Genomic DNA, 21,735 nt, shown 5'->3' with positions numbered 1-21,735 from the left:
TTCAAAAATTCCAGCAGCAGCAGACCGTTCAGCCTTAAAATCTTTTAAGGTGGTAATTATAAGGTTCCATGTAGTTGCTAATGATTTAGCTTCTTTATCTCCATTGCTGACCTTATCCCATAATTTCTGCCCTATATCGTCCTAAAGTTCAAGTTTAAAAGCCTTCTCGGTTTCTGCTGGGTAGCCATTAGTTCTACACCAGAGTAACCGTCTACGTATGTTACTTTCTTCATATTTAAGTCCTCTCTCAGAGAGAATATCAGGAGGAGCTTCACTCTTCCCTGCTCCTGCCTCCGCCGCTCACCTTTTCCGGTGAATTCTTCGACAAATTTGTCCCCAGAGCGTCCGTACGCCTCTGCCCGGTTCTCATTCCAGCTGATCCGCCCCCAGCTGGGCCACTCCAGGCTTTTCCCCGATTGTAGTGATACACCATTCAGAGTATCACGTCGGGGTCACCATTTGTTGGAGCGAATAAAGGACTCAGCATTCCGACTCAATGTGAATCACGCAAAGCCGATTTATTACAGAAACAAGCCTCTTTATATATGCAGTTATTTCCCGATCACGTGTCCACGCTCCAATCATGCATTCACTGATTGGATATCATCTATGTTCACGAGCTGTCAACGCACTTGAGTCTCACTGCTGATAGGTCTGTTGATTTACGTCATGTTGCTGCCTTGTTGTTGCAGAAATGTTTTATTTCCACAGCAGATCCTGTTTTCAGCTTTCCAAGGTGGCCCTGAATTTCCTTTGGGCCTGGATAGTTCAATAGCAAATCTCCATCTAACAGAAACCCATCCACAGTAGACCACATTCAGCGCTCTGCCATCATCTCTCCACCTCGTTATGTCCTCATAAAAGGCAATGAGGTTGGTCAAGCACGACTTCTAATCCACCGCAGGATGCCATTGGCCTTCCTGGCCACAAGGGCGCAGTGCTGACTCACGGTCATCATGGTGTCCACCAGGACCCCCAGGTTCCTTTCTCCTACACTTCTCTCTAACAGGGCATTCCCCAACTTACACTGGAACCTGAGGTTGTTCCTGCCCAGATGCAAGACTCTTCACTTGCCCTTGTTATATTTCACTACATTTTTCCCCGCCCAACTCTCCAGCCTGTCTAGGTTTCTTTGGATGGCAGCACAGTCTTCTGGTGTGTCAGCCACTCCTCCCAGTTTCGTGTCATCAGCAAACTTGCTGACAGTGCACTCTATTCCCTCATCCAAAGCATTGATGAATATATTGAATAGTACTGGCCCTAGTACTGACCCTTGAGAGACTCCACTAGATACAGGCTTCCAACTAGACTCTGTCCCATTGACAACAATTCTCTGGTTTCTTTCCTTCAGCCAGTTCACAGGCCACCTCACTACTCGATCGTCCAGACCATACTCCCTTATTTTACCTGTGAGGATGCTGTGGGAGACTGTGTCAAATGCTTTACTGAAATCAAGGTAGACCACATCCACTGCTTTGCCATCATCTATCCACCTCATTATGTCCTCATAAGATGTTATGAATTTGTTTAAGCATGACTTCCCCTTGGTGAAGCCATGTTGACTGCCCCCTATGACCCTCTTATCCTTGATATGCCTTGAGATGGCACCAAGGATAAATCATTCCATCAGTTTCCCAGGGATGGAGGTGAGGCTGACTGGTCTATAGTTACCCAGGTCCTCCTCCTTGCCCTTTTTGAAGACTGCAGTGACATTTGCTTTCCTCCAGTCCTCAGGCACCTCTCCCGTTTCCCAAGACTTGGCAAAGATGATGGAGAGTGGTCCAACAGTGACCTCAGCCAGCTCCCTCAGCACCCGTGGGTGCATCCCGTACGAACCCATGGATTTACGGATGTCCAGATTGCCTAACTGCTCCCTAACTCAGTCCTCATCAACCAAGACCAACTCCTCCATTGTCCCGACTTCCTCTGGGGCCTCAGCGGTACGGGGCTCCTCAGGACAGCTTCCGGCAGAGCAGACAGAGACAAAGAAGGTGTTCAGTAACTCTGCCTTCTCTGTATCTTCTGTCACCAGGGCACCCACCTCGTTCATCAGTGGGCCTACATTGCCTCTGGTGTTAGTTTTATCTGCCACATATTGGAAAAAGCTCTTTCTGTTGTCCTTGACCCCTCTTGCAAGGTTTAATTCTGAGGCCTTAGCTTTCCTAGTTGCCTCCCTACAGCCTCTGACAACAGCCTTATATTCTTCTCAAGTGGCCAGCCCTTCCTTCCATGATCCGTAAACTCTCCTCTTCCACTTGAGCTTACCCAGCAGTTCCCTGTTTAACCACGCAGGTCTCCTGGCTACCTTCCTTGACTTCCTATGTGTTGGGATGCTCTGATCTTGAGCCTGGTAGAAGCAGTCCCTGAACACTAACCAACTCTTGGGCCCCTTTGCCTTCAAGCAGCCTTGCCCATGGGATTTCCCCTACCAATTGTTTGAAAAGGCCAAAGTTAGCCCTGCTGAAGTCCAGTGTTGCGATTCTGCTTGCTATCCTTTTCCTGCCACATGAGATCCTGAACTCAACCATCTCATGGTCGCTGCAACCAAGACAGCCCTCAACCTTTACTGCTTCAACCAGACCCTCTTTGTTAGTGAGGATGAGGTCCAGCAGTGCACCTCTACTAGTCGACTCCTCTGCCCTTTGTATCAGAATGTTCTCGTCAAGGCACTGGAGAAACCTCCTGGACTGTGGCTGGCCGGCAAACATCAGGGAAGTTAAAATCCCCCACAACAACCAGGTCCTGTGACTGTGAGGCTGCTCTCAGCTGCTTGTAGAAGGCTTCATCAACTTCCTCAGACATTCGCTTTATTTCACTATTACAAATCCTAGCATGCACTTTCCTTCTTACCCATCTGCTCAAGCCATCCCCTCTTAAAGAGGTATTCACAACTGGGCAGTCACATTTCATTTGATAAATTAGCGAGATACATGAAGTTTAGCAAGTAGTTGGGACTGCGGGACTATGCGTAACTACTGCTCATGCCCCAGAGCCGTTTTGTTATTAAATGACAAATTATTCAATGACATTAGCATGTCCTTGTGCATGCCTGGCCACCACTGCTGGCCTGCAGAGCTGGTCGTATCCATGGAAAACAATGCCGAATTCATGAGTGGGACCCTGGCTGCTGGTTACAAAATATCTTTTTACAGGTACCTTTGAAAAATAACATGTAATTGCTACAGTTCATGTATCTGGCTAATTTATTAAAAAAGTAAAATAAATGTTTGCCCAGTTGAGAGTATCCCTTTAAGCACCCTACGGATCCTCTGCTACCCCCCCCCAGTAGTTCTTATCTTTCAATGCCCCAAAGCAGTTACTAGTGTCCCAAATCAGTCTCACCTATTACTCTTCTTACACAGGCTCACCACTCTCCTGTAGCTATGGCCACAGCTCCTGCCGTTCTCCTACTCCTGCAGCGCAACACGTGTCACATGTTCTGGTGGAGCATAGGGGCAAGGAGCTCGGTGCTGCTGCCAGGTAGAAACAAGGTGCCGGGCTGGATAAAACAAGGTGGAGGGCCAAATTTGGCCCGCGGGCCTTGTGTTTGCTACCTGTGATCTAGACATTGTGCCATTAACCACTATTCTCTGGGTGCATCCATCTAGCCAGTTTCTCATCCACTGGACAATCTACCCATCAAATCTCCCATTTAGAGAGAAGGATGTTGTGGAGGACTGTGTCAAAGGCTTGACAGAAGTCCAGACAGACAATATCTGCAACCCTTCCTTTGTCCAATGATGTAGTCACTCTATAATAGAAGTCCACTATTTTGGTGAGGCAGGACTTGCCCTTGGTGAAGACATGCTGTCTGTCTTGAATCACCTCCCTGTCCTCCATGTACCTTAGCATAGCTTCTAAGAGAATCCGTTCCATGATCTTCCCAGTGCCAGAGGTGAGGCTGACAGGTCAGTAGTTCCCGGAGTCCTCCTTTCTACCCTTTTTAAAAATGGGTGTGATATTTCCCTTTTCCAGTCATCAGGGATTTCACCTGACTGCCAGGACTTCTCAAATATCATGGAGAGTGGCTTGGCAACTACAGCAGCCAATTCCCTCAGGACTCTGGGATGCATCTCATCAGGTCCCATAGATTTATGTATGTTCAGATTCCTCAAGTGGTTGCGCACCTGATCTTCACTTACAGTAGGAGGGACTGTGCTCCCCTAGTCCCTGTCTTGCAGTTCACCTTCCACTCAAGAAGTGTGGGAAGAGAGGTGCCAGTGAAGACTGAGGCAAAAAAGTTGCTGAGTACCTCAGCCTTTTCCTTGTCTGTTGTTACCAGTTCGCCAGTCTTGCTCATCAGGGGGGATACACTTCCTTTGACCTCCCTTTTCTGGTTGACGTACCTGTAGAAGCCCTTCTTGTCATTCTTTGCATCCCTTGCCAAGTTCAGCTCCAGCTGTGCCTTGGCCTTCCTTACCCCATCTCTGCACAACCGGGCAGTGTCGCTATACTCTTCCCAGGGTACCCGTCCCTGCTTCCACCGCCTGTGCATTTCCGTCTTGCCCTTTAGTTTGACCAGCAGGTCTTGACTCAGCCATGCTGGCCTCTTGCCTTCCTTACCCTATTTCTTACACCTGGGGATCACAAGCTCTTGTGCTCTATGGAAAGCGTCCTTAAAGATCTGCCAGCTCTGTTCTGCTCCCTTGTCCCTGAGGGCAGTTTCCCAGGGGGTCCTATTGACTAACTACTCAAAGAGCTGGAAGTTGGCTTTCCTAAAATTCAGGGTCCTGGCTTGACTTTTCACCTGTCCCACATCCCTCAGGACTGCGAACTCCACGAGCACGTGATCACTGCAGCCCAGGCTGCCTCCAATCTTGACATCACCTATTAGCTCACTTGCATTGGCGACCATCAGGTCCAGTATTGCATCCCCCCTGGTAGGGCTGCCTATTACCTGGCTTAGGAAGTTATGCTCAATGCACTCCAGGAGTCTCTTGGGTTGCCTACAGCTCACCGTGCAACTTTTCCAGCAGATGTTAGGGTGGTTCAAGTCCCCCAGCAGGAGAAGAGCCTGTGAGCACGATGCCTCCTGTAGCTGGAGTAAGAAGGCTTCATCAATAGTCTCCCCCTGATTGGGTGGCCTGTAGCAGACACCAACCACAAGGTTTCCTTTGTTGCCTCAGTCTCTGATTCTTACCCATAAGCTTTCAACCTGCTTGTGGCTGTTCTTCGGAGACAGAAGAAATACTATTGGTTTTAAGGAACAGGTCTTTTGGGGACATAGCCTTTCTTGGCACTTCTTAATGTCCTGTGAAAAACTTCAATTTTGAGCAGTGACTTTCATGAGGAAGAACTATGTTTTGTCCATAGCCAAGGAAGCAATAGCTACAGTCTTGGAACCTTAATGTGACAAGAAAAAGGTAAAGGATTTTACCATGCATTCTCAAGGCTGCTAATTTGAAAGTTATATCCTCTTTAGCCTTGCCCTCCCACCTCCCTTAGATTACCTCCATTTTTATTGCTTTATCGGAGGTTAGGGCTAGAATTATCCATATGATTTCTAACTAAAGTTTACGCTGTGTGTGTGCTTTTGTGTTTTCCTTTTTTTTTTTTAATTTTATGTAATTTAATTTTATTGAAGAGTGGTTTTGTTTGTTCTTTATCAAATGACTAATGCACTTCTTCTACCCCCCTCCACCCCTTTTACCTGAAGTTTAATTATGTAATCACATGTAATGACAGTGAGGCAAATCCGAGAGAACAGAGTAGCCAGGATGACAGTATATGGGAGTGAGATGAATGCTCTTTTAAGAAAGGTCTATGAATGGCCTTGAAACTAGGTAGGTGTAGGTCTAAATGGTTACTGCTTGTTCAGTCTTGTTAATAAGAAAGAGGAGTGTGAAGAAGTTCTTTACACTGGTACAAGGAAAAAGGGTTAAATATGAGAAGAAAATATTTCTTGTAAGAATTAATATTTAATTTACACTGTTAAGACTGTTATTCGGTTGCTATTGTGTTTTTTCATTGTTGAAATTTGCAGTTTCATATTGTATACATTCTTAAATAAATGTGGTTATGTTATACATCAGTTTAATACACTTTTGTCGCTTTATGTTTTTTTTGCTACTGATAGTACTTGCTGTTTATATTTATTTTAGACTATGGAAATGGTGTTAGACAAAAAGCATATTCAAGCAATTTTCTTATTCGAGTTCAAAATGGGTTGTAAAGCAGTGGAGACAACTCACAACACCAACAACACATTTGGCCCAGGAACTGCTAACAAACGCACAGTGCAGTGGCGGTTCAAGAAGTTTTGCAAAGGAGACGAGAACCTTGAAGATGAGGAGAGTAGTGGCCGGCCATCAGAAGATGACAAGGAACAATTGAGAGCTATCGTCGAAGCTGACCCTCTCACAACTACACGAGAAGTTGCCGAAGAACTCAACGTTGACCATTCCACGGTTGTTTGGCATTTGATGCAACTTGGAAAGGTGAAAAAGCTCAATAAGCGGGTGCCTCATGAGCTGGCCAAAAATCAAGAAAATTGTCAGTTTGAAGTGTCGTCTTGTCTTGTTCTGCGCAACAACAATGAACCATTTCTCAATCGGATTGTGACGTGCAACGAAAAGTGGATTTTATATGACAACCTGTGATGACCAGCTCAGTGGTTGGACTGAGAAGAAACTGCAAAGCACTTCCCAAAGCCAAACTTGCACCAAAAAAGGTCATGGTCACTGGTGGTCTGCTGCCAGTCTGATCGACGCCAGCTTTCGGAATCCCGGCGAAGCCATTACATCTCAGAAGTATGCTCAGGAAATCGATGAGATGCACCAAAAACTGTAATGCCTGTAGACAGCATTGGTCAACAGAAAGGGCCCAATTCTTCTCCATGACCAATGCCTGACTGCACGTCGCACAACCAACGCTTCCAATGTTGAATGCATTGGGCTACGAAGATTTGCCTCATCTGCCACATTCGCCTGACCTCTCGCCAACCGACTGCCACTTCTTCAAGCATCTCCATGACTTTTTGCAGGGAAAAGGCTTCCACAACCAGCAAGATGCAGAAAATGCTTTCCAAGAGTTCATTGAATTCCAAAGCACGGAATTTTTATGCTACAGGAATAAACAACCTTACTTCTTGTTGGCAAAAATGTGTTGATTATAATGGTTCCTTATTTTGATTAATGAAGATGTGTTTGAGCCTAGTTACAATGATTTAAAATTCACGGTCCAAAGCAGCAATTACTTTTACACCAACCTAATATGTTTATGGTATGCTCAAGATGTATTCTCTTTGGAAACCAATAAGGATATGCAGTGCGTAACAAATATTGTAAGGTATATTATTTTAAAATTTAAATGAGCCATGAGGATTCAAGTTGGTGAAAGGTTTTGGTTGCAAGACCTTGGACTTGTTTTTTTGTTGTGGTTTTTTTTGTTGTTGTTGTTGTTTATGATTTGATTGAAGTAAAAATTATCATTTTAGCACAGGTGTTACATTTGAGCCTTGAAAGCATCCTTCTCTCTTTTGGGTGTAGTGCTGAGGAAATGGAAGTTATGCATAATGGAAACTATAAGACAGACATGTAAATACTGATATTTAATATATAGTAGCTTTATTTTTCTAACATAAGTTGATAATACTAGTAAGTTGATTCTGTCTAATTATGTATTCATAAACAGCTATCATGTTGTTATCTTACTAGCACAAAGGATGCAGAGTGTTCTGAAGCACAACCAACCAAAAAGCAGAAGAGTCATAGAGGATACTTTTTAGTATCTTCCCCAAGAGTACATTATATAGCACAATGAAATCTCAAATAGCTGCATGGGAGAAACATTCTTAACCCATCATGTAAGAAGTATCAGCTTGATCTGCATTTATGTTTTGTATCATCTAAACCTATATGATAATGTTCTTTCTTTAACACAACTAAACAACATACAAAAAGGTTCTAAACTAAAGAATTGGTTACCAGTGAGTTAAAGTATGTGATTCTCTCCCTCTGCTCTGGTGAAACCCATCCTGTAGTACTGCATTCAGCTCTGGGGTCCCCAGCACAAGGAAGACACAGATCTGTAATTCTTTACTATGAGGATGGTGAGACATTGGAACAGGCTTCACAGAGAAGTTGTGGATGCCCCCTCTCTGGAAATGTTCAAGGCCATGTTGGATGGGACTTTAAACAACCTTTTATGGCAAAAGATGTCCTTGCAGGACAACCCCCTTCAGGGGGGTTGGACAGAATGATCTCTGAATGTCCCTTGCAACCTAAACCATTCTATGATTCTATTTGTGTTTGGTTATTATAGGGAAAAGTAATTCTCTTCAGAAGGAATGTTCCATGATATCTCATCTAAAGCCTAGAATTTGAGTTGAAAATCTCTTTTGGAAACAGTGGCCAGCCATTTCTGAGGGAAAAAAAAAACCACATGAAAGCACTAAGAAGCACTAGCTGTTCTTAGTCTCTCATTTAGGATAGTGATATTTAATAGTATAAAAAATGCTGTTTGACATAAATATTGCACTATAACAGAAGTATAACTATTCCTATGTCTTCTGTTTTCGGTAAAGAGATGTTTATGCTGGTATTGGTATGATAAAACAGGTCATTTTGAAAGCATTAAGTGGGGCGCATTAAGTGCAGTATAGCTAATCTGTCTAAAGAAGTGATTGTCCTACTATGCTCAGGATTGGTACAGCTTCACCTTGAGTACAGTGTATAGTTATGGGTTCCAGAATATAAAAAGGACATCAAACTATTAGAATGTGTTGAAAGGAGGGCAACAAAGATTGTGAAAGGACTCAAGGGCATGATTTATGGGGAGTGGCTGACAATATGGAGGCTTACTCAGCTTAGAGGACACTGAGGGGGGGACCTCATTGCTAAATGTCTACAATTTCCTCAAAAGGGGCAGCGGAGGGGGAGATGCTGATCTGTTCTCCTCTCCCTGTACTCTGCTCTGGGGAGACCACACCTGGAATCTTGTGTCCAGTTGTGGCCCCTCAGTTCCAGCAGGACAGGGAACTGCTGGAGAGAGTCCAGCGCAGCCACCAAGATGCTGCAGGGAGTGGAGCATCTCCCGTGTGAGGAAAGGCTGAGGGAGCTGGGGCTCTGGAGCTGGACAAGAGGACACTGAGGGGAGACTCATTCATGTTTACAGATATATAAAGGCTGAGTGTCAGGAGGATGGAGCCAGGCTCTTCTTGGTGACAGCCAACGGTAGGACAAGGGGTAATGGGTTCAAACTGGAACACAGGAGGTTCCACTTAAATTTGAGAAGAAACTTGTTCCCGGTGAGGGTGACAGAGCCTGGCCCAGGCTGCCCAGGGAGGTTGTGGAGTCTCCTTGTCTGCAGACATTCCAACCCGCCTGGACACCTTCCTGTGTAACCTCATCTGGGTGTTCCTGCTCCGGCGGGGGGATTGGACTAGATGATCTTTTGAGGTCCCTTCCAATCCCTAACATTCTGTGATTCTCTGTGGTTTCTGGTGGCAGGACATGAGGGAATGGCTTAAAACTGCATCAGGGAAAGTTCAGATTACATATTAGGAAATACTTCTTCACTGAGAGGGTGGTCAAGAAATGGAACAAGGTCTCCAAGGAAGTGGTTGTGGCCCCAAGCCTGTTGGTTTTCAAGAAGCATTTGGACAATGCTCTTAGGTATATGGTTTAATGTTTAGGTTGCCCTGTGTGGAATCAGGAATTGTACTCTATGATCCTCATGGGTCCCTTCCAACTCAGGATATTCTGTGATTCAAAGCATATTCTATTTTACCATTTTGTAGTTTCATTTTTGCAGAATGTGTGCCAGGAAATATAGTAGTATAGTAATGCAATAAACAGGGCATGATGGTTGTGTATAAGGGGTTACTGCTGCATTTAAACAACTTGACTACCTTCCTTGCTCTGCTATGAGTGCGATATCAGTGTTTTGATCTTCTCATAATGCCAATCATGGGACTTTAGAAGGTAAAAAATATATACAAATAGTGAAATCAAGGTTTGACTTCGATACCGTAATAGTTTTAAAACCCACTCTCCACAAGGAATAATGCTGTAATCATTGCAGCTTTGCTTAGCTAACCTTGGATATTCATTATTCCAAACTTTTCTTTGTCTTGTTGTAGTTAATAACATTCCTTGTTTTCTTCACAGTTTGTGGGGGAAGTATCTGAGCAAATGCCTAGGCATGCATTATTTGGTGTTCTGCCACTACTAAGCAGCTTTTTTTTCGCCTAAAGAGGATTTATTTTTTATGGAAATATTTTATTTCATAGTTTAAAAAAATACTTGAAACTTTGTGTGCTTTTCTTGTCAGTAACAGTATAAAAATATTGACTTTCTTCCCCTTCATCATAACAATCTAAGAGAAAGTATTAATGTGAAGATTTCTTAAGTTCCTGTATATTTTGCTGAAAATGACCATATTCACTTACATATAATTTCAGTGCAATCCCATAAATTTTATTATATCTATAATTCATATTATTTGATTCTATTTTAGTGCATTCTGTGCTAGAAATTTTCCATGATTTCCTTTTTCACCAGGATGACTTTTCACACTTTACCCCTGTACATAGAATTATTTAGGTTGAAAAAGACCCTTATGATCATCGAGTCCAACTGTAAACCTAACACTGCCAAGTCCACAACTAAACCATGTCCCTAAGCGCCACATCTACACATCTTTTAAATACCTCCAGGGATGATGACTCAACCACTTCCCTGGGCAGCCTGTTGCAATGCTTGACAACTCTTTCCTTGAAGAAATTTTTCCTAATATGCAATCTAAACCTCCCCTGGCACAACTTGAGGCCTTTTCCTCTTGTCCTGTTGCTTGTTACTTGGGAGAAGAGACCAACACCCTCCATGCTCCAACCTCCTTTCAGGCAGTTGTAGAGAGTAATAGGGTTTCCCCTCAGCCTCCTTTTCTCCAGGCTAATCAGCCCCAGGTCACTCAGCTGCTCCTCACAGGACGTGTTCTCTAACCCCTTCACCAGCTTTGTTGCCATTCTCTGAACTTGCTCCAGCACCTCAATGTCTTTCTTCTTGTTAGGGGCCCAAAACTGAACACAGTATTCAAGGTGCAGCCTCACCAGTACCCAGTACAGAGGGACAATCACTTTCCTAGTCCTGCTGGCCACACTATTTCTGCTACAAGCTGGGATGCTGGTGGCCTTTTTGGCCACCTGGGCACATGCTGCTCGTATTCAACCAGCTGTCAATCAACACCCCCAGGTCCTTTTCTGCCAGGCAGCTTTCCAGCCACTCTTCCCTGAGCCTGTAGTTGTATAGGGTTGTTGTGACCCAAGTGCAGGACATGTGACACTCTATGCAGATAAGGAGGACTATGCATGTTCTCTTCATTGTTGCCACAACATTAGTCTGTGAGAAGAAACAGGATGGTTTATTGAGCATGACCTAAGAAGGGACAGACTTGAGGAAGCACATAAGCAGAGAGAAATGACATTTTTTTATGTATGCATGTGTAGTATTATACTTCTTTTGTTTGTGCATACATATATGAAAAAAAGAGATTGGATCCAATTCTGTTCCCTTACAGACTTCCAGAAAAGCTAAAGATAGGAATAAAAATCATTTAATTCAGCACCAGTGAATCATAATCTTTGCAAATTTTCACCTACCTTTAGATCTCCAAATATAGTTTATTATCAGACTTAGGGTGAAAAAGCCTTAGTGCAGTGCCACCCAATTACAGAATTACAAAGCTAAAAAAGCTATAGACTCTAGGGTTTTACTTTCTTCTTTGGTTTGCTTATATATATTGCAATTTTTATAGATTCACAAAGTGTAAATAATCGGAAATATTGTCTTCTGTAATGTAATTCAGATGGCTTTATCAGCATGTTTTCTTTCCAGTTGTATGAGATTTTGATTGCTACCTAAGCTCCAAATAAATAATTAAATGAATTACAAGCTTCAATTTTTATTTTATTTCAAAACAGAGTAGATAATACAAGCATGTTTTTATCATCTCAGTGGCAAAATTTGTATTTTATTATTTTTTTTTAAGAAATATGAATTCTTTCTTAAAGAAGCATTATGTTGCCCAAAAAAGGAAGTTACTTTGTATTCCAATGATTTAGAGACATTTGGTGCAAATTATTTTCTTATGCACTAGTTAAAGCAAAATTTTTTATAAGTTAATCATGTCAAAAAGACATACCATATACTATTCTGTGCTTTATTGTTTCATTATTGTACTAAACATGTGATGTATGTCTTGCAGGAAAAAGTGAAAAATATTACAGAATTATTAAATCAATGTGTGATATGGTACTTTATTTCGCTTCATATACAAGAACATGACTCCATTGCATAGGTTTCAGAAAAAGGGAAAAACAGAGATCTAAGGGTAGCCTGAAGCATTTTTTTAAGATGCAGTAGGTCTGCATTGCCTAGGTTTGTAATTTTATAAACTCTTGAGAAAAAGTCATGTTCTCTCCCCTCTGGTAGATTACATTCTGGTGACTAGTCAATGCCCTACAGAGATGGTCTGTGTATTTGGTGCTTTGCTCTTGACCACAGCACAGTCTGGGGCTCATAGTGAAGTATGATTGTGGAAGCAGGCTTGGTCTAACTTTTCAACTTCGGAGAAGTTTCATTGCAATAACAGCCATTTGTGTTTCCACAGAGGAAGTAAAATAGGTCTGTGTATAACATTGTGCTTGATTTTCTGGTAACCTGTGTGTGAAGAAGACTTGTGTTAGAAATTTGTTTTATACACATGGGAGGTGGGGCTGAAGGTTTCAAAACAAAGTCCACAGTGTCACAGTCTGTTTGGATCTCAAATTTTCAGGATAAAATACTCTGTGAGTTAAACTTTATTTCACTATCTCATTAAGAAATACAACAAACATGACGAACAGGGGCTCAGTCCCCTTTTCCCCAGACTAATCTATCACATGAATTCACTTATTCGCCATTTAAGTCATAAGGTTTCATAACTTATAACCCATAACTCTTAGTATCATGCACCTCTGAGCAAAAGAAAAGAATTAGTTACCTAGCTGACCCATACCCTGTGTTACACCGGGAAGCATGAGAGCCTCAGCAGTCCAACTGTTGTTGCATCCACTTCAAAAGCTTTTTGGCTAAGCTAATGTTTTGTACCTTCCAGCTTGGAGGTTTGGTCTATATCATTTCCTTAAGTTGGCAGATTCTGACTAAGCTGCCCAGACAAAAGATAATGGCTGCAGGAGACATCAATTTGCAGGTGATAATGACTATATAATAGCCCTTTAGAGCTTTATGGCTACCTGTCCTGCCTACATAGTGCTCTGGCTTTGATCTAATGGCCTTGCTCCCAGCATATGTCAGGCCTTAGTATGAGCTGTGTTAGCCAAAAATCTAAGCAGGAGTTGAGTGAACAGTCACACATAGTAAAGACAAAAGCTTTTTGAGGCTTGCAGGTTAGATTTTGCAGTGTACTACCTCAGAAGTACTTAAGGGTTGTCAGCAAAGCATCATACTTTAACCTTACATTGCACTGCTTGTGAAATACACTACTCTAAGACACCTAAAACGTCATGAAAAGCATAAGGCTTTCTTTGTCCTGGGAGCCAAATATTAGAGCAGAAATGAGACATTAAACCTTTATAAAAAGATCAAAATAAAATTGAGACTGAAAGGCTAAAAAGCACTGCACGCAAGTAAATGCATTGCATTTATTAGAGGGCTAAGTAAATAGGTGAACATATAGCATTCATATGGCTGTGCAACTGTTTGTTCTAAATTTCAATTCTTTCTTCTAAATTATTCATATGATTTATTTGTTCGATAAGCTCTCCTAATCACAGAGGGACTAAATTAGGCCAAAGGAAAAAAACCTGATCTTCCAGACAGATGGGGAGGAAGCTGCATCCCGCAGTCTGAGGGGAATGAAGAAACATTTCAAGGCCTTGGGACGGATGGTAAAAGACTCTGGGGCACAAGTGATTTCCCTCCTTCCAGTTTTGGGTGAAGATATGGGAGGGAATGGGAAAATTCAGTCTGTGAAAAATTGGCTACAAGACTGGTGCTACAGGCAGGGCTTTGGGTTCCTTGATAACGGCTGGTTTTACAAAACACCAGTCCAAGCAGTGATACATGGGAAAGGTTTATCTCACAGGGAAAAGGATTCTGGGTCAGGAATTAGCAGGGCTCATTTGGAGAGCTTTAAACTAGGCACAAAGGGGGATGCGGTTGTAGCTGGGCTTGTCCCAGTGGGGCAGCATTCTAGAGTTGATGAAGGCTGGGAGGCCTCCCACCCCCCTAGGGTGAAATCGGTGTGCTCAGCTCGCTCTCTGAAATGCCTGCACACCAGTGTGCACAGCACGGGAAATAAGCAGGAGGAGTTAGAAACCTGTGTTAGGGCAGGAGATTATGATCTGGTAACAATTACAGAGACATGGTGGGACAGCACACATGACTGGAATGTGGTCATGGATGGCTGTGTCCTTGTCAGGAAAGACAGGCCAGCCAGGTGTGGTGGTGGAGTTGCTCTTTGTGTGAGAGAGCAACTACAATGTATTGAGTATTGTCCAGGCCCGGATGAGGAGCGAGTTGAGAGTCTGTGGGTGAGAATGAAGGGGCAGGCTGGCAGGGGTGATACTGTTGTGGGTGTCTATGACAGGCCACCAGATCAGGGTGAGGAAGTTGATGAGGCCTCTACAGGCAGCTGAGCGTGGCCTCACAGTCACAGGCCCTGGTTGTGGTGGGGGATTTTAACTTCCCTGATGTCTGCTGGAAGGACCATTCAGCAAACAATGATAGGACAAGGGGTAATGGGATCAAGCTGGAACACAAGAGGTTCCACTTAAATTTGAGAAAAAACTTCTTCTCAGTAAGGGTGACAGACACTGGAACAGGCTGCCCAGGGGGGTTGTGAAGTCTCCTTAGAATTAAACCTGGCGAGAGGGGTCAAGGACAACAGGAAGAGCTTTTTCAAATATGTAGCAGAAAAAACTAACACCAGAGGCAATGTAGGCCCACTGATGAACGAGGTGGGTGCCCTGGTGGCAGAAGATACAGAGAAGGCAGAGTTACTGAATGCTTCTTTGTCTCTGTCTGCTCTGCCGGAGGCTGTCCTGAGGAGCCCCGTACCGCTGAGGCCCCAGAGGAAGGCAGGACAATGGAGGAGAAAGGAAACTTCTTCTCAGTGAGGGTGACAGAGCCTGGCCCAGGCTGCCCAGGGAGGTTGTGGAGTCTCTTTCTCTGCAGACATTCAAAAGCCACCTGGACACCTTCCTGTGTAACTTCATCTGGGTGTTCCTGCTCCAGCAGGGGGATTGGACTGGATGAGGTTTTGAGGTCCCTTCCAATCCCTAGCATTCTTTGATTCTGTGACATTCTGCATGAAACTCCCAACAAGCAGATCTTAACTTTAAGTTGTTAAACATTCAGAATGTTAATTTACAACTTATTATTTGTGCATTGTGTAAAGTACAGAGATGCGAGGAAATTTAAAGGAAGTAATGAAAGTTAACCAATATGAGGCAAATTTTAATTAAAGCTCATTTTGTGTATTTATGAGGTTGAAATCTTCAAAACTGTAACTGTTATTTTATTTGCCTTTCTAACAAATTTGTGTATTGGTTGTATATTGCTGCTTACCATAATATCCTGAAGGTTGGCTAGGCATGATAATTTTTTTTTGTATTCTATTAATTTTTGTGATAGAAAATCTCATAGTAACTTCCTAAAGGTAGTTGTTGTTGAGAACTATGTCTTCAGGAATGGAAATTTATGCCTATAATTTTAAATACACAGTGGTATATTCTGTATATATTCTGTTAGTTATTAGTTTAGTTATTAACTCATTGCTATATTTTTTTCTACTTCTATTTTTTCTTCAAAATAAACGTTTTAATTCAGTGTTGCTTCACTTCTTACTGTGTTACTGCTGTTTTGTTGTTGAACTGGTCCTTGTAGCAAGCACCATATCTACTTGACAGTGTTCTGCCCTGCACTGAACAAGCCATCTGCTTTGTGCAGTGAAGTCGTGTTTGTGTCCAGTGGCTGAATTATATTCTTATTTGTCTTGCAGGCACAGGAGAGAGTGGTAAAAGCACATTTATCAAACAGATGAGAATCATTCATGGATCAGGTTACTCTGATGAAGACAAAAGGGGCTTTACAAAATTGGTGTACCAGAATATATTTACAGCAATGCAGGCCATGATCAGAGCCATGGATACCCTCAAAATCCCATACAAGTATGAACATAATAAGGTGAGATTTTTGTTTATTTCAATAGCTGAAACTTTTCCTCTTTTATCTTTAGGAAATATGCTGAAGGTCTCTAAAAATTATAAATCACGTAGTAATTATATTTTACCTAAAGTTTAGAAGAAAATGTCTTCTTCCAGTCCTACCTCTAGTTCTCTGCCCTTTACACTGCTCTGATAACATAGGTGCTGGGGGGGGGGGTGTTGTCATAGCAAGAGGGTAAAGGGCAGGTTGGTGTTTGCCTGTGACTTTAGTTACCTTTTTTTCTTTCTCACAGCCCTTGTTCTGTCCAGAGCACAGTTAAGCTGTTTTTCTGGTGTGTATCAGCACTACTTAAGTTTTCGCATTAATATTACGTGGGGAAAAAATAAATTTATTACAAAAATAGAGACCTTCAAAGGTCATCTAGTCCAACCACTGTGCAATGAACAGAGACATCTTCAACTAGATCAGGTTGCCCCTTCCAGACTGACCTTGAATGTTTCCAGGGATGGGGCATCTACCACCTCTCTAGGCAACCTGTTTCAGTATTTTACCACCCTCGCTGTAAAAAATTTCTTCCTCATGTCTAGCCTGAATCATCCCTCCTTTAGTTTAAAACCATCATCCACTACCCTATTGTAACAGGCCCTTCTAAAAAGTCCGTCTCCATCTTTCTTATCAGCCCCTTTTAAGTATTGAAAGGCCACAATAATGTCTCCCCAGAGCTTCTCTTCTCCAGGCTGAACAACCCCAACTCTCTCAGCCTGTCCTCATAGCAGAGCTGTTCCAGCCCTCTGATCATCTTGGTGGTCCTCCTCTGGAACCTCTCCAGCAGGTCCATGTCTTTCCTGTACTGAGGGCTCCGGAGCTGGAGTCAGTACTCCAGGTGGGGTCTCACCAGAGCAGAGTGGAGGGGCAGAATCACCTCCCTTGACATGCTGGCCATGCTCCTTTTGATGCGACCCAAGATACGATTGGCCTTCAGGGCTGTAAGTGCACATTGCTGGCTCATGTCCAAGCTTTCATCCACCAGTACCCACAAGTCCTTCTCTGCAGGGCTGCTCTCAATCCCTTCATCCTCCAGCCTGTCTTGATACCAGGGGTTGCATCAATCCAGGTGCAGGACCTTGCACTTGGCCTTATTGAACCTGATAATTTTATGTAAAGTTGGTTGGAAATGTTTCATTATTGTAAGAAAAAAAAAAACATATTGGATATCAGTTAAAAGCACAGAGAATGCCTTCAGCTCTGCGTGCTATATGAGAAAAGCAATAATGAAAATAAACTTAGAACCTAATTCTGGTTTAAGTTGTTTTTGGTTTTTTTTTAAAGAAGCTACATTAATGCATATGACATTGCATCTCCATATATTCAGATATTATAGCACGCATAATTTCTAATACTTAAGGAGTTATGAATAGATGTTCTAGAAAGAAGAAGGAAATATAATTAGCTAATTATAAATTGGGACCTAAAGAATCAAGACAATTTTTAAATTTCTTTTTATGCAGTTCAACAGTCCTATGCAGTAAATGGCTTTTTGTTTATTCTGTACTGAGCCTCATTAAAATAAGTGTAGTGGGTTGGGGTTTTTTTGGTTTTGTTTTTATACAATAATGAAAATTTGTATATTTATATCACTATATAGTGTTGTCCCTCCCAGTGGAAGAGAAATACACACAGTAATTTATTAATCATGTTCTCTTGCTTATTATTTGATTGTTGTTCAGTATGTGCGTGGGTAGTAAGGTTAATCTTATGCTCATACTGATTTTCAGGTAAATTAGCAGAGTCTGTATACTTCTAAAACAAAACTGAAATTCATCTGTGATTCTCCACAATGCCAAAAATAAAAGGAATATGCATGAGAAAGCAAGAAGAAAAACATTTACATGGCTTTTATTTTTATTCAAATAACATATTGCAAATTGATTCAAGCTATGTATATAGGTCAAGGAAAATTTATGTCTTACCAACAATTGCTCTAATGTTTCCATTTTACTTTATTGTTAGTCTTGTGATGTTTAATCATATGCAAGTATGTTTACTAGATGGCATGCACAGGAAGTAGTCTGCAGAAGAACTCATTGAAAAACATAGTTGATACTATCCTTGCACTGTTTTGCTAAAATGTTTTTCTAAAAATCATTCAGTGCTCTGTCCCACTTGGGAATGTCCTCTTTGGAGCCAGGAGCACTGTCAGCATCTCTTGGTTGCCAAGATTCCAAGATTATGGGTGGGCTGCTTTAAGAGGAAAGGAAGTTTCTTGTTTTCTGCACCTTGGCCCTACTTTGGTACAAAACATTGTCATGGTTGAACCCGAGCTGGCAATACAACCATGATAGCCGCTCGCTCACCCCCACCCCCACAACAGGGGGGAGAATCAAAAGGGAAGGGAGAAACTTGGATTGAGATAAACACAGTTTAATAAATAACAAAATACTAATACACTGCTAGTAAATATATATATATATAAAATAGAAATAAAAGATACTCAAGGCAATTCCTCATGAGCTCTGTCCACAACTGAGCAGCCAGGCCCAGCAAGCCACGCCTGCTCCTAAAGCCAATCCCAGAGAGAGAAAAGAGAAGTTAAAGGCAGAAAAGCCCAGAGACCTCCTCAAAATGGCAAAAGGCCGGACTAAACGTCACAACTGGCACTGGGGTCAGACTGACAGGCCTGTAATTCCAAATCATCCTTCCGGCCCTTCTTGTAGATGGGCATCACGTTTGCCAACTTCCAGTCATCTGGGACTTCCCCCGTTATCCAGGACTACTGATAAATAATTGAAAGTGTTTTGGTGAGCACCGCTGCAGCTCCCTCAAGAACCCTTGGGTGGATTCCATTTTGCCCCATAGACTTGTTTGAGTCTAAGTGGTGTAGTAGGTTGTTAACCATTTCCCCTTGGATTACTGGGGGTTCATTCTGCTCCCCAGCCCTGTCTTCTGGCTCAGGGGGGTGTGCACCTGAAACACAACTGGTTTTACTATTAAAGACTGAGCCAAAAAGGCATTTAGTACCTCAGCCTTTCCCTAATCCCCTGCCACTATGCTTTCCTCTGCATCCACCAGAGGGTGGAGATTCTCCTTAGTCTTCCATTTGTTGCTCATGTATGTATAGAGACATTTTTCATTGCCTTTCACAGCAGTAGCCAGGTTCAGCTCTAGTTGGGCTCTGACCCTTCTATTTTTCTCCCTGCATAACTTCACAGCATCCTTCTAGTCCTCCTGAGTGGCTTGCCCCTTCTTCCAAAGGTTATAAATCCTCTTTTTATTCCTAAGTTCCAGCCGCAGCTCCCTATTCAGCCAGGCTGGTCTTCTTCCTTGTCGGCTCATCTTTTGGCACATGGGGACAGCCTGATCTGCGCCTCTGAGATTACCTTCTTGTGGAAAGACCAGCTTTCCTGGACTCCAGTGCCCTTCAGGACTGTCTCCTAAGGGACTCTGCCAACCAGCCTTCTGAACAGGTCACAGTCTGCCTTTCAGAAGTCCAAAGTAACAGTTCTGCTGACCATCCTTCCAACTTCTCCAAGGACAGAAAACTCAATCATTTCATGATCACTGTGCCCAAGGCAACCTCCGACATGTTGACCACAAGCCCTTCTCTATTTATAAACAACAGATGCAGTGGGGCACCTTCCCTAGTTGGCTCACTGACCAGCTGTGTCAGGAATTGTCTTCCATGCACTGCAGGAGCCTCCTAGACTGCTTCCTCTCTGCTGTGCTGTATTTCCAGCAGACATCTGGTAAGTTGCAGTCCCCCATAAGAACAAGGGCTAGCAATCAGGAGACTTCTCCCAGCTGCCTGCAAAATATCTCATCTGCCTCTTCATCCTGGTTGGGTGGTCTGCAACAGACCCCACCAAGATGTCCACCTTGTTGCCTTTCCCCTTGACGCTCAACCCTATCACCCTCGTCAAGTTCCAGACAATCAAAACCCCCCCTAACACACATGGTAATTATATAACAGTTTTTCTACCTCATACTGACTTCCAACTTCTAGATATATGATTGTTATTTTATCCTTCCAGAATAATTGTGAACACTCATAATCCATTTGACATAAGAGATTTTGAATTCATATATCTGCTGTTTACTGGGCTGGAGTAATACTTATTTCTCAAAAGGCAATGCTTTTTTTGATGATATAAGGAAAAGTTTTGAATGAGACACTGGTAAAGGTTAAGAAATCTTGACAAATCAACATTGGTTTCAGTGAATCCCTGCTGATTCATATCAGCAGACCCTGCATTCAACAATTACAGTTTACTATTAATGAGATAATTTACTGGTTTAACTTTGGAAGGAATATGTTTTTATCTTCTAAAATATTGTATTGCAGCACAAGTGAAAATATTTTTTCCTTAATTGCCCCAAGATATTTAAGTGGAACTGTAACTTCTCAATGAAAAGAAATATTTTAATCTTAAAATTTATTTTTGTGCTTAGTATTTTCCTTTTATTTTCATAATATATGTCACACTGTAAGGTATTTCTTACATAATAGATACCATAATGGATATAAATAATTTTTCTTCCAGTCAAACCAAACAGTGACTTAAGTGCCTTGTGTAATTAGTCATGTGGTGAAAGAAATCACCATTACTACCAAAGACTTGTTTTATACAAAGTTAGGTCCAGATATTTTTCAACTGTGCATCTTTTGTACGATATATATGATCAAATCTAAATAGTTCTGAATGATTGCAGAATGCCATGAGTCACTGAATCTCCCTCTTGTTGTTGTATAATATACCATAAAAGGTGTTTGTCATATACAGGAGCAGGATCTGTTTCAGTTGCAGGATCCCAATTACTACTATGAACACCAGTAACTCATTTAAAGAGTGGCAGGTAGAGTTTTTAAGACTCGTACTGAATAAGAAAGTAAAAATTTTAAGTCTTGTACATTTTACTTCAAAATAAAATCATTCTATTTCAAATATAATGTCTGTATCTTCTTATACAGCAAACCCCATTTAAAGATTTCAATTTCTCAAAAATAATTGTTTTAGTAGTGTAATAAATATATAATGAATGTTCTCTGTTTAGTCAGGTAGGAGTGAGATTGACATAGCAATGGATCGCATTTAAAAAATTGTGAACAATAACCAATATGTATGTTGGGTTTTTTGTTTGTTTTGTTTTCTTAAGAAAAGGTCTTTAGCCTAAGTCAGCTTTTGAGTGAATTTGTTATGCTTACAAAAAATACTGTGTTGTAAATCTCTTCATTCAGCTACTATTGTAGCTTAGATGTCAGAAATCAGAATACCTCTGGAATTCTGTCAGCCATATTTTGAACAATTTTGTTGAGACTGTACTAAAATAAAAAACTGCAAAATGTTTTACAACATAAGCCTAATTACATTCCTAAAAAAAAGTTAGTTTCTTCCATTACCATTTATATGTCACATTTCTAGCACATATATTCTTCTAACATAAGCAAAAAAAGAAAAAAAAAAAGAAAAAAGAAAAAAAGAAAAACACCCAAAACTGATAAAAAGAAATAGACATTACAAAACATTACAAACGTTTCTGTCTTCATGTTTGACTCATTAATGTTCCATAC

At 41.9% G+C, this 21,735-nt stretch overlaps 1 protein-coding gene across 1 annotated transcript in view; it reads left to right on the top strand.

Annotated features, from left to right (window-relative positions):
• Positions 1-21,735, top strand: part of LOC308051419 (guanine nucleotide-binding protein G(q) subunit alpha) — a gene marked incomplete at both ends in the record, with an annotated part of 109,098 nt that overhangs the window by 18,762 nt on the left and 68,601 nt on the right. The window contains one exon of the mRNA XM_080361847.1: positions 16,003-16,187. Coding sequence (XP_080217973.1) covers positions 16,003-16,187 — 185 coding nt within the window. The remainder of the gene's footprint in view (positions 1-16,002; positions 16,188-21,735) is intronic.

Source organism: Nesoenas mayeri (genome assembly GCF_963082525.1).
Source record: "Nesoenas mayeri genome assembly, chromosome: W".
NCBI classification, from domain to species: Eukaryota; Metazoa; Chordata; class Aves; order Columbiformes; family Columbidae; genus Nesoenas; species Nesoenas mayeri.
Note: the sequence above shows the minus strand (reverse complement) of the source record. Positions and strands in the feature narration are given on the sequence as shown.